At 40.8% G+C, this 17526-nt stretch overlaps 1 protein-coding gene across 3 annotated transcripts in view; it reads right to left on the bottom strand.

The window, feature by feature from the left end:
* Positions 1–3711: 3711 nt before the first annotated feature.
* The window catches only part of xrn1 (5'-3' exoribonuclease 1), a 52536-nt gene continuing 38721 nt past the window's right edge, over positions 3712–17526 (bottom strand). For 2 of the 3 annotated variants that reach the window (XM_036556230.1, XM_036556229.1), the window contains exons 34-41: positions 15267–15344; positions 14705–14824; positions 13634–13784; positions 11652–11803; positions 10166–10279; positions 8816–8915; positions 7772–7932; positions 5298–5585 (exon numbers count right to left, since the gene is read on the bottom strand). In XM_036556230.1, coding sequence (XP_036412123.1) covers positions 5298–5585; positions 7772–7932; positions 8816–8915; positions 10166–10279; positions 11652–11803; positions 13634–13784; positions 14705–14824; positions 15267–15344 — 1164 coding nt within the window. Of the gene's footprint in view, positions 5586–7771; positions 7933–8815; positions 8916–10165; positions 10280–11651; positions 11804–13633; positions 13785–14704; positions 14825–15266; positions 15345–17526 lie in introns of all 3 variants that reach the window. The other variant, XM_036556228.1, reaches the window with a different exon arrangement.

Below are 17526 nucleotides of genomic sequence, written 5' to 3'. Positions count from 1 at the left end.
TTAATGTACATCCGAAATTTTAAATCTATCAAAATATCACTTGGTTACATAGAACTGTGTAAAGACTTTTCAAAAAGGTTCTACACAGAACATATACAACACATTCCCCATAAATCTGAAGAACCATTTCACCATGCAAAGCATGCAAATCGTTCCTTCAGTGTCTTTATTAAAGAACCCTTGAAGAACCATCTTTGTAGAGTGTAGATGCTGGAACATTGCTGTGAGGATTTGATGGAGCATTAGTGAGGTCCGGTACTGGTGTTGGATGGTCAGTTCTGGATCACTCCAACTCATCCCAAAGGTATTGGATGGAGCTCCATCACTCCAGAGAACATGTTGTGAGCCAAACAGGAAATAATTAACAACAGTGGAAACGCATTCTATGGAGTAACAAATCAAACTACTCCATCTGTCAGTCTGATGGACGAGTCTGGGTTTGGCGGATGCCAGGAGAACGTTACCTGCCTGACTGCACTGTGCCAGCTGTAAAGTTTGGTGGAGGAGGGATGATGATATGGGGCTGTTTTTCAGGGGTTGGTCTAGAACCCTTAGTTCCAGTGAAGGGGAACCTTAATGCTTCAGCAGACCAAGACATTTTGGACAATTACATGCTTCCAACTTTGTGGAACAGTTTGGGGAAGAACCTTTTCTGTTCCAGCATGACTGAGTCCCAGTGCACAAAGCAGCTCCATAAAGGCCTGACTGGGTGAGTTTGGTGTGGAAGAGCTTGACTGGCCCTCACAGAGCCCTGACCTCAACCACGTCAGACACCTTTGGGATAACCTAGAACAGAGATTGTGAGCCAGGCCCTCTCGTCCAACATCAGTGTCTGACCTCACAAATGCTCTTCTGGATGAATGGGCAAAAATTCCCACAGACACTCTCCAACATCTTTTAGAAAGCTTCCCAGAAGAGTGGAAGCTGTTAGAGCTGCAAAGGGGGACCAACTCCATATTAATGCTTATGGATTTAGAAAGGGAGTCATAAAAGGTCCTGTAGGTGTCCCAATATGTTTGTCCATACAGTGTATATAGAATGAACATTGGGCCTCATTCACCACCCGCATATGTAGTTTTGACGAAGACTCTGACTCACCGATGTTCTCTTATGTGGGATTTGTTCTTAGGTAAGAACAGAGTCTACACACACTCAAGAGCACAAAGGTGAGAACAGTTCTGCGCTTTAAGAACACGTCATGAATCTGATGTAGACTTTTTCTTAGGCCCTTTCTCAAAAACACATTTAAGAACAAACTTAGGGAGATATTGGAGAATGAGGCACATTGTTATGCATGGAATGAACATATATGCCATATATGGAGTAAACTTTGAGATTATATATATATATATATATATATATATATATATATATATATATATATATATATATATATATATCAAAGTTTACTCCATATATGGCATATATGTTCATTCCATATATATGGAATTAATATATAAAATGAGAAGTGCCTTTTCTAAAACACACTCTGATATGAGGCTTTCACACGTCACGGTCACTGCTAGGCTGAGAGGGGCACCACCCAATTATATTCAGCCAAGAGCAGCTCTGTGGTCACAAAGTGTTGGGGTTGTTAACAGAAACTGAGCATCAACAAACACCAGGCGGAACTTAAACGGAGGGGTTTCTGATAAAGTGGCCAGTATGTACACACAGTAATCCCTTGCACAGAAGGACCTGAAGGTGGCTGATTAATGAGGTGTAGCCACAGATGAGTGAATCTTCATAACATTGAATGAATCACTTTCAATCCAGTTCACAGTTCAGTCCATATATATCAATCTTCATTCAGTCCTCCTCCTTCTTTCTAAACTCACTGTCCATTTTATCAGCTCCACTGACCATATAGTTTCACTCTGTAGTTCTGCAATTACAGACTGTAGTCCATCTGTTTCTCTGCATACTTTATCCTGTTCTTCAGTGGTCAGGACCCCCACAGAGCAGGTACTATTTGGGTGGTGGATCATTCTCAGCACTGCAGTAACACTGACGTGGTGGTGGCGTGTTAGTGTGTGTTGTGCTGGTCTGAGTGGATCAGACACAGCAGTGCTGCTGGAGTTTTTAAACACTGTGTCCACTCACTGTCCACTCTATTAGACACTCCTACCTTGTTGGTCCACCCTGTAGATGTAAAGTCAGAGACTGTAGCTCATCTGCTGCTGCACAGTTTGTGTTGGTCATCCTCTAGTCCCTCATCAGTGGTCACAGGACGCTGTTGGCTGGATATTTTTGGTTGGAGGACGATTCTCAGTCCAGCAGTGACTATCATTATCTAGAATATCATTATTATGACTTACATTTAAACAGGCTGTTTTTGTTCCTGTGCCTTTAGCACTGACATATGTAAATGAGCTTTGTTCTGACTGGTTGCCCTGCATTGTGCCTGATTCAAAAAGCAGTCTGGGCTGAAACACTCCTTATAACTTCACTGTGAATGCTGTAGGCTGAATAGGTGGATCTATGGAAGGAGTGAAGGGTATATTAGGAAACTTTAACAATGTTTACACCAATCTGTTTTATTGAAAAGTTCATTAAAAGTAAAAATAATGCCTTTCATATAAGAAATGTGTATCGTGATGTAATTTATCATGATAAGGATAACACTGCCATATCGTCCACCTCCTCTAAATAGCAGAAATCACAGTAATGCTGATAGGAAACAGGAGTTTGTAGCTGCGTTCCAAAGCCCAGGCTGCATTTCTCAGCTGCTATGTCATAGAAGCCTGTTCCAAAGTGGAGGACCCTTCGTATACAGCCTAGAAATGCAGCCTACGTTCAGAGTGTTTTTGAGGACGCATCAGGGGTATCCTTCCCAGCGTTCGGTTACCCACAGTTCTCTGCGCAAGAACGATGCAAAGGAAAAAAAACAGCACCAAGAAAATGTTGTTATATTATGTAAATATATCGTATTTAAGAATTACCACTCTTTATTGTCTTCCGAATTTCTCAAACGCTAGAGGGCGCTCCTGAGCCAGTCTAAAATGAATGGCAAAATCATAGTTTATAAATGATTCAACATTTTTAATATAAAATAGTATATTAATTTCCTGAACTCAGACCAGCATAAAACATTTTAACACCACTGTTATATTTTTAAGAGCTTTTAAACTCGAGCTATAGGAGTTTGAAACGGCATTCATGACGTCAGTGAGCGCAAACAGCCAATGAGCTGCTCCACTCGCCAACCAATCAGCACTCAGTAGCAGTAATGTTAGCGTCCTGCTGCCCTAAACCCTGTCGAAAAAAAGGAAACATACAGGTGAGTTTTCTTTGCTTTTTTTTTAGTGAAATCCATCCTTCTACTTTTAAAATTAAAGGAAAGTTCTGGGCGAGTGATTAGAAACTATTCTAACTTTTCGTTTTTAGCTGTTTAGCTCCAGGGCGCCCTCTGCTGTTTAGAGGTCATCGTTTTTGATATAACAGGGGAAACAGGAAGTGGCCAGGCTTCTCATAAACCGGCTCTGATGTCACCACGCAGCCTCGACAGGGCTGCTCTATTTGTGTGGCCAATAGGCTACTAAGGAGGAGTCTTTATAGGACAGTCCTACCACGGACCCGCACTACCTCGGCTTTGGAACGCAGTTTGTGTGTTTGCAGCAAAAAATAGAGGGAAAAAAAAAAATCCTTATCCAAAAAAACAAAAAAAACAAAATCTTTCTCTAGACTGTAAAAAAAACACAAGAGAGGCATAAGACATGATAACAAAAGTTTTATTAAATGTCTATTTACAGCACGTCCCGAACCGGGAGGCGCAGTTTTCATTTGTGAATTTTTTTGGTACTTTAAACGTCTTTAAATTAGCTACCGAGTTCATTTCAAAATAACACTGCACACAACTTTACTTCCAACATTAAAACGGACACTGGAGGACGCGTGGTGACAATTTAGCACAAAACAGAAGGGGACAGAAGCTTTACAGCAGAAAAGGGGCTGAAATTGTGAATCAGAATTTGAAAATCAATCCATTTTTAAAATGGCAGTACATAAAATCCATGGATTTAAATATGCAAAGTTCATTTTAAAAACTGAACTTAAGCTCTTCCACTGAAAGAATAAGTGAAAGGAGTTAAAGAAAAACTGCCTGACTGTGACTTTGACCCATGGACAAGATCCAAATGTCCTGTAGACGAACGCAGGCAGCGAATCAGCAACAGAAATGGAGCCTAAAAGCAGAACAGTGTTAAAACGAACTTAAACGTGAGCCCATTCAGACTCTCACAACTACGCTGTGCTACAGTGCCTTTGGGAAACTGAACTCAGACTGAGGAAACCTGTTAGACCAGTCTGTCTCGGGGTTTATCTAGGTTAAAGGACCACTTCAGTATTTTTCAACATTATCTCTATTTGCTGTGTCTTTAGCGCACTGTTGATCACCATGGAGAATATTTTTGATCTGTTGTTCTGAACTTAGAATAGAGCAGAAAACTTTTCGACTCAAACGGCGCTTACAATAGAAGTCCATGGGCAGACGCTGAAGCAGGTGCTGAAAACTGATACTTTAACTGCCCTGTGGCTTCTATTATAAGCAAGTCTTGAAATTAATATATGGTAATGTAACCATACACTAAAGATGCATCCTGATAGACATCAGGTGGAAAAATACTGGAATATTCCTTTAATCCCAGGCTATAGTTTCAGTACAAAAACAGAAGTCACCAGTCAATATGTGGGAAATGGGGCTTTTGTACATGTTTACTAACATAATAAACTAATTTCTTGAATCAGGTGTGAGTACCGTGCCGGAACGTAACACTACTCTATGCGCAATAATAATAATTATAATTCAAAATAAACTGGAGTATCAAATATCTGTGTGTCAAATTATGTAGATACATGTTTTTCACTGTTTAGTTACAAAAAATTAGTATTAACGATGAAATGTTTAAAAAGCCAGCACTGTAAAATAAGCGGTGATTTGAATAAAAGTGCTTTTTGGTACTGGACGAAACTAAACGCTCCCGAAGCGAATGTAAAATCATCCGACGTGATCATTTTCTGTGCCGAAAATAAAGAAATTAAGCTTAAAAGACTTGAATTGCTTCACCACTGGACTCCAGCCAACCAAAAAGCTAAACAGCCTTTATACAATCTGTCTTACAACCATGATGGAAACACAGAATTCTGTGTTTCTCTTTCTCTATCTTTTTTTGTGTTTTAAAGAGTTTAAGTTTGTTTTTTCACCCAAATTTGAATTACGATCATATCTAAAAAAGGAAAATATCAATAATAAAACATCAGATAGACGTATAAAGAGACAGACGGCGCTGTAAAGGGTCTCAGTCCGTCACTTTGGCCGCCTCGAAGTTGACGGCAAGTTTTCTCTGTTTGCGCTTGGAGGCGGAGCCCGGCGTGTGGGGGGCGGGGTTTTGTCGGGGCGTTTTCGGGGTGGTGGGTGTGGGCTTATCTGCAGAATCCTGGGTGCTGGTGGGCGGGGGGCTTTTGGGGGCGGTCTGGGGGACTGCTGAGGCTGAATAGGATGTTTCGTTGCCTTGGGAACGGGTGGCGTTCGCGCACTCCTGCTTTACTTCCTGGTTCTTTCGGACCGAAATTCGCTTCTTAGTCACCTGGAGGAAGGAAAGCAGGAACGTAAACAAAACTGTAATGAATTATACAGTAAACTGAGATTACAATACCAAGCATACAGTGCTGAAAAAAACTGCTAAAAACTGTTCGTCTGGACTTGACTGTGATTTTGCCAGTGAAACCGTAAATAACATTAGAACAAATAAAGACAACTGGAAAAGGCAACACTTTGTTTTTAGTAAAGTTATGAACATTAGATGGAAGCAAACATTCTCCAATTGTTCAATTCAATCACCTGATTTAATTTAATGAAGGATTGATTGCTGGATGTTGATTGTAAACACCCACATTCCTTGATAAAAGGGCAGGAAATGAATAAAGTAACTCACACACACAACAATCACAATTCCAATGTTTTTTTTTAACAAATAAATGCTCAGTTTAGAAGAGTTAATGTTTTATAAGAGTTTATATTTTTGTTTATATTCTTTGGTATTTGATTGTTAATTCTCTTCTTGTTACTCTTTTCTTGAGTGCCTTGCTCTCCCTTTGCTGTTGTAACACTGAATTTCCCTGTTGTGGGACTAATAAAGGATTATTTATCTTTCACTGTCTCTCTCACTGTCTCTGTCTCTATCTCTCTCTCTCTGTGTCTCTCTCCCTCACTGTCTCTCTCTCACTGTCTCTGTCTCTCTCTCTCACTGTCTCTTTCTCTGTCTCTCTCACTGTCTGTCTATCTCTATCTCTCTCTCTCTCTCACTGTCTCTGTCTCTATCTCTCTCTCTCACTGTCTCTCTCTCTCTATCTCTGTCTCTCTCTCTCTCATTCTCTCTGTCTCTATCTCTCTCTCTCTCTCTCTCTCTATCTCTCTCTCTCTCTCTGTCTCTATCTCTCTCACAGTCTCTGTCTCTATCTCTCTCACAGTCTCTATCTCTATCTCTCACTGTCTCTCTCTCTATCTCTCTCTCACTGTCTGTCTCTCTCTCTCTCTCTCACTGTCTCTCTCTCTCTCTCTCTCTCACTGTCTCTCTCTCTCTCTCTCTCTCTCTCTCACTGCCCAGATAAACAACTTTACACACTATTTTCTGCATGCAGTATACAGTGTACAGTACCCAGTACTGGATGCATTGAGAGAGCAACGTTTAAAGCGATAGTCTGGTTAAAAAAACTAATTTAAACTACCCCCCCAACTTTACAGTACTAGAGTATAAGTGGTTTCTGATACTGTATGATTCACGGTTATCTATGGACTGAAGTAAGCTAGCATAGCTAAAGGTGAGCTCCAAATGTAGCCATTCGCACATCCAGGTTGCCTCTGATTAATGTTTATAACTTGCGCTTTATTCAAACTGCACTTTACCTTTAATAAGCTCATTTTAATAACACTTCAGCCCTTTGTCTTTAATTTCTTGATATTTTGTACTTTGTACTTTATCTTAACTTCTATCTTGTGTGTTTTATTTATTTAAGCTATTTTTAGCACTATTTTTATTGTTTGTCTTATTTTAAGCACTTTTTTCTTTATTTTTGCTTTTATTTTGCCGTGCAACCTCACCCTCACGACCTGACCCCACTGATGCTGCTGCTGCATAAACTAATCAAATTAATCATTTGCTCCACCTGTTTTTGTACTATAATACTTTATACTAACAATGTTTTACTATCCGGTGTCGACCAGAGAAGGATGGGTTCCTCTGAAGGTTTGTTCCTGTTTCTCTTACGGAATTTTTCCTTGCCACTGTCGCCACTGGCGACGCTCATGGGGGCTTGGACCCGGATTTCTTTCTGTAATGCTGATTGCTTTGTAAAGCTGCTTTGTGACAACACCTGTTGTAAAAAGCACTACATAAATAAACTTTGCTTGCTTGCTTGCTTATTTATTTGAAGTACACTGAACTGCCTTTATGTATGAAACGCACTACATAAATAAACCTGCCTTTCCTCATTTGTCCTTTACTCGTAGCTCCAATGCTAAGGAGGCAAATTTCACCAAACATGTCTTAGCTGATCGAGTGAAGACTGGATACAGTTTACCAAACTATCGCTTTAGTACAGCAGGATAATAAATAAAACAATTACTCTCGCACTAGAACCCGAGTTAGAGACGTCATTAGCTTGTTTTAGGTGACATAAAACCTTAAAAACACAAACTGATTATGTAATATAATGTAATCTAATGTAATGCAGATATCTGGCTTTGATCTGTCGGTGTAATTAAAGCTCTTGCCTGTAGGGGGATGAACTGGTTGTGCGAGCCGATGGGGGCGGTGGGCGGGGGGGCTCGTGCTCCAGGGAACGTTCCTCCATAGAAAGGCTGCGCCGCCTGCGGGGCGAGCTGCATACCCCAGGGCAGAGGACCATAGCCTTGAGGGGGCATCAAAAGACCACCTGGAGAAAATACGTACCAATGTGAGAAACAGGAGGTCATCGAGACAAAACACCACACGATACGGCCTCCAAATACTGGGGAAAATATGCTTCTGAAAAGTTCAAAGCAGCTAAGCAGATCTTCACAAGCGTGTAGACGTGCTGGCGCAGGTGTTCATAGAAATTAGGAAACTGTCATGTGAGTTAAGTTCTTGTCAGTACATACAGAGTCAGAACTTCACTGTGTTTTGGAATATGATTCTGTAGTTTTCACAGAACTGTTTATCCTAAAAACAAAAATAAAATAAAAACTCCCCTCACCGCTTGCATCATAGAGCTAAAAACTAAAAGTGAAACTAAAAAACGAAAAGCTCAAATTAAAATGTAAAACTTTAAAAAAAAAGTCAAATAATAAAAAATAATAAGTAAAAATAAAATATATATATATATATGTACCATGACATTACCATAACCATATACCATAACATTTGCAAATGCTTTTTTCCCCCAAATATGTAAAATTCAGCAAATAAATAGAATAAAAAGTAAAGTTACCACGTACTCGGAGAGACAACACAAAATATAATTTTAACAGTTTTTTAAAAATAATAATAAAAAAGATTTTTTTTTAATAAAATAAACTATATATTGCAAATGCTTCTTCCCCTAATATTTTAAATTCAGCAAATAAACATCAAAAATTGTGTATTAAATGTACACAAGTGTGTCACTGTAGAAGACAACTTATTTAGAAAATCAACACGGACCAGGGCGCACAAACCTTTACATACAACTATAATGACCCAGCTTCATAAAAAGTAGGTGAGCAAAAAAACATAAAAAACAAAAAAAAAAAACACTGATTAAAATCAGGAGTTCACTCAAACAGCTCTTTAACACTCACCTCCAGGCTGCGCGAACATGGAGGGATGAGGAGCCATCGGCCTCATGGGCTGCATTCCAGAGAAGAGCGCAGGAGGAAGAGGGAAAGAGCCCACAGACGTCTGGCGAAGAGCAGAGGAGCCAAAGAGCACATCAGTAAATAATATATACTACAGAAAATGTGATGCACTCGACTTTAAATCTGCACACATTAACTGTTATGTACACTGCATACTCAGTACAGCTCTACTTAAAGGGGAACTTCACCTAGTTTTCAAAATTCGAACATATGGTTAAGATGTAAACAGGGTAATTCAGAGTGGTTTGGTGTGAGATATATGTCCATTTTATGACTTATTACATTTTGTTCATTAGCAGTATAAATCTGGTGAAATGATTTTACCACAACTCGATTAAATTATTTTGTTATGTTAAAAAAATATTTTTTTTTTTAAATACATTGAAAACACTAATATGCCTAGAAGATCCATTTTTTCAAAGCAGTAGTTTAACTGAGATTAGAGATCACTTAACCTATTTAGGCTTGCAGTTAGCAGCATGCTAATTGGTGGAGTATAAGCTTCTATTACTTGCTAGCTACATTAGCCTCATAGCTCTTTTTGCCAAACTATCACTTTAAAATCTGACCTCTTACTACATTATGTGAGCATACTTCATTGAATATTACTACAGAGTGATTCAAAAAGATTAATCTGATTTCAAAGTATTTTTACAACCTTGAGGCGCCTAGGAACCAATCACGATCCAACTGAAAGAGGGGGTCATAGAGTTTGTGACTGTCAGTGGAAGATGGCTCCCCTCAGTCTGAGAGGAGATGAGACCCCTGAGCAGAAAGCGTTCTGCATTCTCAATCCAGTATGGGATGAATCTGACTATGGCGTTGATGTTGTCCATACAGCTGGAGGAGGTTCATACTGAGCACTTGTACAATTACATAATAAACTGTTCTGTAATGATTTACAAGTCAAATAAATCATTTTGAAATCAGATGAATCTTTTTGAATCACCCTGTATAATCAATTCTACTCATCACTTGACAGATTCTAACACTGATGCAGTGGAACTGACGCATTTTTAAACCACCAGTGCTTATTATTATTTTTGTCTTTTTGTAGGCAGAACTTAACAGAACCCTTGTATCTGAAATGTACTTGGCTAATATTTCTGTTTCCAATAATTTGGACACCTTCAGAAATATCCACACGGACACATTCACATGATATTACAGCTGATATCATAAATATCCCTGGCTGAGCGTCAGGAACGTCTTCCGTGTAAAGCAGAGCGGATAGTTTTTTCCTACTGACTCATACAGCATGTATAACCTCTGAGAGCAGAGAGGGAGAGTTACCAGGCGCTGAAGGGCAAAGAGCGCCGCTTTCTCTTTGGCTTCACATTCAGACTGGCACTGAGGGCCGTGCACAAGGAGGCCATTGGACAGCTTCACCTGACACACCATCAGACCCTGCAGCACAAAGAGAAGGTCAAACTTTAAAGCAATACTTCATTAAGTACACTGCTGTCCATTTTATCAACTCCACTGACCATATAGGTGCACTCTGTAGTTCTACAGTTACAGACTGTAGTCCATCTGTTTCTCTGCATACTTTGTTACCCTGTTCTTCAGTGGTCAGGACCCCCACAGGACCCCCACAGGATCCCCACAGGACCCCCACAGAGCAGGTATTATTCAGGTGATGGTTCTCATTGTCAGCACTGCAGTGTCACTGACGTGGTGGTGGTGTGATAGTGTGTGTTGTGCTAATACGAGTGGATCAGACACAGCAGTGCTGCTGGAGTTTTTAAACACTGTGTCCACTCACTGTCCACTCTATTAGACACTCCTACCTTTTCAGTCCACCTTGTAGATGTAAAGTCAGAGACGATAGCTCATCTGCTGCTGCACAGTTTGTGTTGGTCATCCTCTAGTCCTTCATCAGTGGTCACAGGACGCTGCCCACAGGACGGGGTTGACTGGATATTTTTGGTTCCCAGTCCAGCAGTGACACTGAGGTGTTTTAAAAACTCCAGCAGCACTGCTGTGTCTGATCCACTCAGACCAGCACAACACACACTAACACACCACCACCACGTCAGTGTTACTGCAGTGCTGAGAATGATCCACCACACAAATAGTACCTGCTCTGTGGGGGTCTATGGGGGTCCTGACCACTGAAGAACAGGGTAACAAAGTACGCAGACAAACAGATGGACTACAGTCTGTAACTGTGGAACTACAGAGTGAAATCATATGGTCAGTGGAGCTGATAAAATGGACAGTGAGTGTAGAAACGAGGTGGTTTTACTATTATGGCCAATCAGTGTGTATATATTTACAGATTTCCTATCGTGCAGCCCACATATCTGAAAACAGTGGTGTCCACACTGAAGCCTCAATTTAGTCCATGTTTACAGATCACAGTGAGTCATACAGTGTCAGAAACCACATAATCAAGTCTATTAGAGACACTGAACACCAACACACAGTTTGAGGTGACAGTTTGAGGTAACCATTACTTGTTAGGTATTAGCTTCGTAGCTCCAGTGCTAAAACTAAAGAAACAAACATCAGATATCAAACATGTCTCGACTGATTGACTACATTTGGGGTACATTTGAGGTGAAACTGGATTAAATCTGATTTTTTGCAAATCTATCACTTTAGATTTCAACATCAGTGAGTGAATAGGAGGCTTTGTAATGCAGAACATTTAGCAGGAAAATCAGAGCTGGTGTGCGGGACAGCGGTCTCTATTGTTTTAGGTTTTTTTTGGAACATTAATAAAGCTTTGGACAGATTCATGGAATTTGAGATGTTATGAACAGAGCGTGCTGACCTGTCTGTTGCGCAGGAAGGTGAACTCTGGAGGACCCATGTTTAGCCCTGCGCAGACTCGACCCAGGTCAGCGGCCATGCTGGGCAGCAGTGGTGGCTGTGCTGCGAGTGGGGGGCCGGGGGCTTCGCCCTGGGGGGTGTTCATCCTTGCGGCTGTGGTAGAAAAACAATACACACTACATGCACAAAAGTTCTCAAACTGGGGGGCTGCAGGAGGGGGCTAAAAATCTCAGAAATTTAGTTATTTTACATTCGGTACTTTTTAGAAATAGTAAATGTTATTAAACCTTAACAGAACAGCAGCATGGCTCCTTTACGTGCAGGTCAAAGGAGGCGGGAGCAAAGGAGGAGAGAGCAAAGGAAGAGAGAAGGGCAGAGGAAAGGAGGCAGGAGCGAAGGAGGGGAAGCAAAGCAAATGAGGGGAGCCAAAGTAGTGGAGGGCAAGGAGGGGGAGAGCAAAGGAGCAAAAGGGTTGGGGGGGCAAGGGAGTGAGATCAAAGGGGAGGAGAGCAAAGGAAGGGGGAGTACAGTAGGTGGAGCAGGAAAGGGGCCAAAATTGAGGAGAGCAAAAGGGGGAAGCAAAGGGAAGGAGAGCAAAGGAGGACAGAGTAAAGGAGGGAGGAGTAAAGGAGGAGGGAATAAAGTAGGGGGATCAAAGGGGAGGAGTGCAAAGGATGAGGAAACAAAGGAAGGGGAGAAAAGGGAAAAACAGCAAGGGGGGGGAGTAAAGGAGGAGGAAACAAAGGAGGGGAAGCAAAGGGAAGGACAGCAAAGGGGAGAAGAGCAAAGGAGGGGGGTAAAGGACAAGGAAACAAAAGAGAGAGGAGTAAAGGAGGAAAAAATAAAGGTGGAGGAGCAAAGGGGAGGACAGCAAAGGAGGCAGGAATAAAGGAGGGTGACTCAAAGGAGAGGAGGTCAAAGGAGGGGATGGAGGGAGCAAAGGTGTGGAGGGTCAAAGGGGAGGAGAACAAAGGAGGTGGCGAGATGTGGCTCAGGTGGATAGTAGTAAATATTTGAAACATTAGTTTTTAATGAAGGTAAAAACACCAGCGGAGTCGTTCAGCTGCAGTTCACACAATTATTACATTATTACAGTCACAATTATGACACAATAACAAGAACAAGAATCAAGAACAAATTTAACTTCGCTGGACTACAAACGAGTCTGTATAACGGTAGACATGTGACCGAGTACACACAGCTAGGATGCCATGTTTAGATTCCTAATTTGTTAGTTTGACGGCTTTAATAATTCCATTTGATTAACAAAAAGACAATTAAAAATTGTTAACTGCAATAATAATGACAATTACTGGTCAGCTAAATTGTCGCTCAGCATTTTAAATAGATAGATAGAACTTTACTGATCCCGAAGGGAAACTGCAGTGATACAGTAGCAAAACATGTATTTGCACATAAACGTACATGACGCTGTTGTCAGAACAAAACCTTGTATCACCAAAATGGTAACTTTACAGGAGAAGGAAAAAACATACTTTACTTTTAATGTAAGTCAATGGAACCAGACTTTTTTCCAAGTCATTTTGGGTCGTTTGTTTTGGTCCATTCATCATGAAATTTACACACAATGTAAAGAGCAACAGACCTTTTTAAAAGTATGTCATAAACTGAAAAACAACAAAAATGGAGATACAAGGTTTTTATGATATATTAGTTTATGTGCAATTATATGTCTTGTCCTTATTATGTTAAATTAAAGCTTAACCACAGAAAGCCATAGTAGATGACAACCAGGGTTCGCTTGAAAGCAGAGCGAGGCCTGAGATTTTTGGTGGACCACCATTCAGTTGTTTGGTGAGGACCTGAGTCCAGGTGAAGTGTTCACACCTGTCAAAACAAACTGAGCTAAATAAAAAGGTTGATTAGTCCACACCAAACAAGGCAGGTGTGACACTCTGAGTGTGTTCCCATGACTGCACAATACGAATGATTGTGAAGCACATTAGTATGACTTTTCCATACCCAGTTTTTTAGAGGATCGTCTCCTACCCTGCTGCTGGACGCCGGGGTAGCTGGAATTCTGGGCTGTGTTGAGAGGGGCGGAGTCAAGGGCGGGGCCAGCAGTTCCTGAACCGTCAATCTTCAGCATCTCCTTCAGCATCAGAGTTCCCCTCTGCTCAGAATAACACAAACAGGAAACAGAAAACACCAAAAATCACCATTAAACAAGGACATGACTTACAGATGGCTGTGGCATCACTAGGTAACGAATGCTTAAACAGCTGATTCACTCAGGAGCTCCTTCATTTCTTTAACTGTACAAACAAAGTGTTTTTACATGCGCTTAATAATCCGATCATAATCAGATTCCCATATATATATAAAAATAAATGTGCGTAACCTAAGCTTCTCTGTTTTTGTTCTCATAGCCGGGTCGGCCATGTGTGCACGTTAGCCCAACACTGTGAAAACATCGCTCCTCCCCACGTTTTGTTTTGCCCACCCCAAACAGTGACCGCCCACACAGCATTGTAAGTGCACCTTTTAAGGTGGAATGGGAAAATTCGAACAAGAATCTGACTTCAGCTTCATTTACAGTTAAAAGGCATGAAAAGGGATGAGGAGGTCGCTCCTGCTGGACATGTGGGTAACATTAACTTATTTTTGCTGTTTCACGGAATCAACAGGTCAGTACTGTTTTGTCCCATTTGCAAATGTTTGTGACAGCAGCTGGTCAGCTTCATAGCAGTAACTGTAGCGACAGCTTGCTAACCCATAACCCAGCTAACATTAGTTACAGTACTTGTTGTGTTATTGTTCACTCTAATGTTATATCATGGTATTTCTCTGTACGACGTTGTGAAGAGTTTGTGGCCACAAAGATCTAAAAAAGCGTTGTTCAACTCAGCAATGCACGTCCATTAATTTGGGGAATGGAGCTTCTGAAGGAGCACTGAAGGGAGGGGAGTATTTGTTTTGCTGTTGAGTTCAAATATCAACAAACGTTCTCCAGAATCGTATAGTGAGCCCTTTAAGTGCATGTAAATAAACTCAGTGATGGTTGAGAAAAGCGAGTGAGAACACTGTGCTGACCTGTGCAAAGGACTGAGGAGAAAGCGGCTCTCCTGTCTGCTCTCTGGGCTCCTTCTGGGCAGGTTCTGGTTCCTTAGAGATCTTCAGACTCGCTATCAGCTCCTCAAACTCCGAACTGACCTGAAAGGAGGACATTCAGAGACAATTTCACATTCATGAGTTTCACTGTTGTGTCTAGTTCAGAACAGGACCGTTACAATTACTCAAACTTAATTTTTAAAAATTCTTAAATAAAAAAATTCTTTTCTTGATATACGGACAGTACATTTGTGCATTTATCACCACAGTGTTTTTTCCCCAGTAAAATACTTAGGAATCTCCGGAAGGCTCTGCAAGGTTTATTATTGTTTATTGTCGATTAATAATCAGTAGGTTTCAACTGTAGCTACGCATATAAACAACAGCGACCGCCCTAAACGTTTATGAAAAGCAGGCAGTGTTTCTGAAGTGTGTAAAATATAAGATGGTAATAGCGTCAGGATCATAACTGATACATGAAAAGACTTCAGATGAAAATAATTTGTCTATATTTGCATTACTGTCCCAGCTCAGACAGAAATACCTGGTTTGAAGGCTTTTGTGGCAAAACAGCGTTTAGATCTTCACTCCTCTTCAGAAGTCTAATGTTGCCAACCGGACCCTGAAAAAACAACACTGCTTTATTATTTCAGAGCATATTTAATACCTAAAGAAAAAAATATACCCAAAAAATAACAATGTAAACTAAAAATAAGAGTTTGCACCAACCATCTTTTATCTTTCTCCATAACAATATGATTATTGTGTACTATGACCTGCTGAGTTGACCTCAAATATTACATGAATCTGTTATAGTTATGCATTAGTGTTATTATATTGCCTTCTGCACTGCAAGTATTTGGCCTGAAGTCTTTACTCTGTATGTGTTCAGGTAAATATGTAAAAATATGTACGGTGTGTGTGACTGTGTGTCTATTCGATATATGAATGATTTCCTGCTACTGTATCACCTAAATTTCCCCTCATCCATCCATCCATCCATCAATCCCATGGGTCGATCTGTATTAATTTATTTTAGAGATGGGACCGATCCGATTCTATAACGGTATCGGGTCCGATATTGACGTCATTCACTCGTCGGATACTGGACGGACAGGCCCAATTCCAGTCCGCAGTTTGTGCAGGACCATGAACATGCCGTAAGGTAACTTAGCGTAACATGAGACACGTTCGATCCAGATTCCCTTCCACAGCTTACCACGAACACGCGACAACTTCAGTCTGTAACTGAGTGAGCGAATAACATTAGCTCTCGGTTTGACTAACACACTGTTTGTTTGGAGATATTTTAGTCTGGAAACGCCGAAAAGCAGGACAGCTACTTGTAAAGTGTGTAAAGTCAGCATGCCGAGAGGTGGAAGTACGGCTGTGTCGTACAGTAAAACCAAGTTAATCACCTGCAGAGGTTTCACCTGAAAGCATACCAGGAGTTCACGCTAACAGACAGGAAGACAACTCTCACTAATGCCCTCCAGAAGCGCAATAAACTTCCAGCACACAATCCAAAGGCTGAAGGGATCACAGAGAAGTTGCTGAACTATATTATACTCGATGACCAACCGCTACCTGTAGTGGAAATTGTCAGTTGGAGCTCTTAGAGCCCAGGAGTCATCTCCCATCCAGATAGCACATTTCAGAGATTCAGAGACGGCTCTATCCGAGTGCCATCACAGCAGCGCGGTTAGCTTCACAACTGATATCTGGACCTCAGATGTGAGTCCAGTGTCTCTCATAAGTCTCACTGGGCGAACTTGGAAACATATGCACTACAGAGTGCAGAGCGTCAGGTAAAAAAGTGCAGAGGGTCACACATCAGCAGTTCAGCAGAAGCCTCCATTACAGACGTGCTTAGTGATCGGGAGATTAAACATCTTAAACTCAACTTTTAAACACAATACCAACAACAACAATGATAATATTAAGTAAAAAGAGCTATTGTATCAGAATCGGTATCAGTATCGGCAGCTGTGTATTGGAAACGGATCAGAACTGAAAAAAATGTGGATCGGCTCATCGCTAATTTATTTTTCATATTATTATAAAAAGGATCTCTACACAGGAACTACAGACCCATATAGCTAATAGGCAACACCAAAAACTACCAAACTATGGCAGGAACAAAATTAGCTTATAGGTTTCTGAACAGCAAGTCAGGTTAATGGAGAAAGGAACCTCAGAAAGGAGCCTCACCACAAAAAAAGTCTTCTGTTTTCAGCCCAGAGGCACTGTCAACATTTCTGATATCTGAACATTTTTGAGCAAAAAACGGCCAAATTCAAAAAGACAAACATTATGTTAGCATTTACATCTCAAATAATGGCACACCTGAGTAGCCTAATGTCTCCCTAAAGCAACAATACACAGTGTGTGTTAAGGTCTAACGTAAATACTTGACCAAAACGTGAAAATATTACATAAAATTAGCTCAGGGTTTAAAAGTTAAGACTCCAGTGCTGTGTGAGAGAACTGACCGGCAAAATACCTGTTTTCTATTATATACTGATATTATATACTAAAGCCCATTGGAGAATCAATAATATGACAGTTTAAGCCTGACTTGCTTTACTTTTGTTGGATTACATGAAGACCTTGATTCATGAGATATGAGAGCTCATTTGCATCTTGCAGCCTTCTGCGACTTTCAGTATTGTGAAGGTCAATTGTGATAATGATTAATAACATACTCATGATGCACTGTGTAGCCCTAGCGCGGTGTAGAGAGATGTCAGAGGGCAGTACATATCAGGCTGTAGTAATAAGCTGTGTAATAAACGCTGGGTTGA

The sequence above is a fragment of the Colossoma macropomum genome, unplaced genomic scaffold (assembly GCF_904425465.1).
Source record: "Colossoma macropomum unplaced genomic scaffold, Colossoma_macropomum, whole genome shotgun sequence".
Classification (NCBI taxonomy): domain Eukaryota; kingdom Metazoa; phylum Chordata; class Actinopteri; order Characiformes; family Serrasalmidae; genus Colossoma; species Colossoma macropomum.
This window is presented reverse-complemented; position numbering and strand designations above follow the sequence as displayed.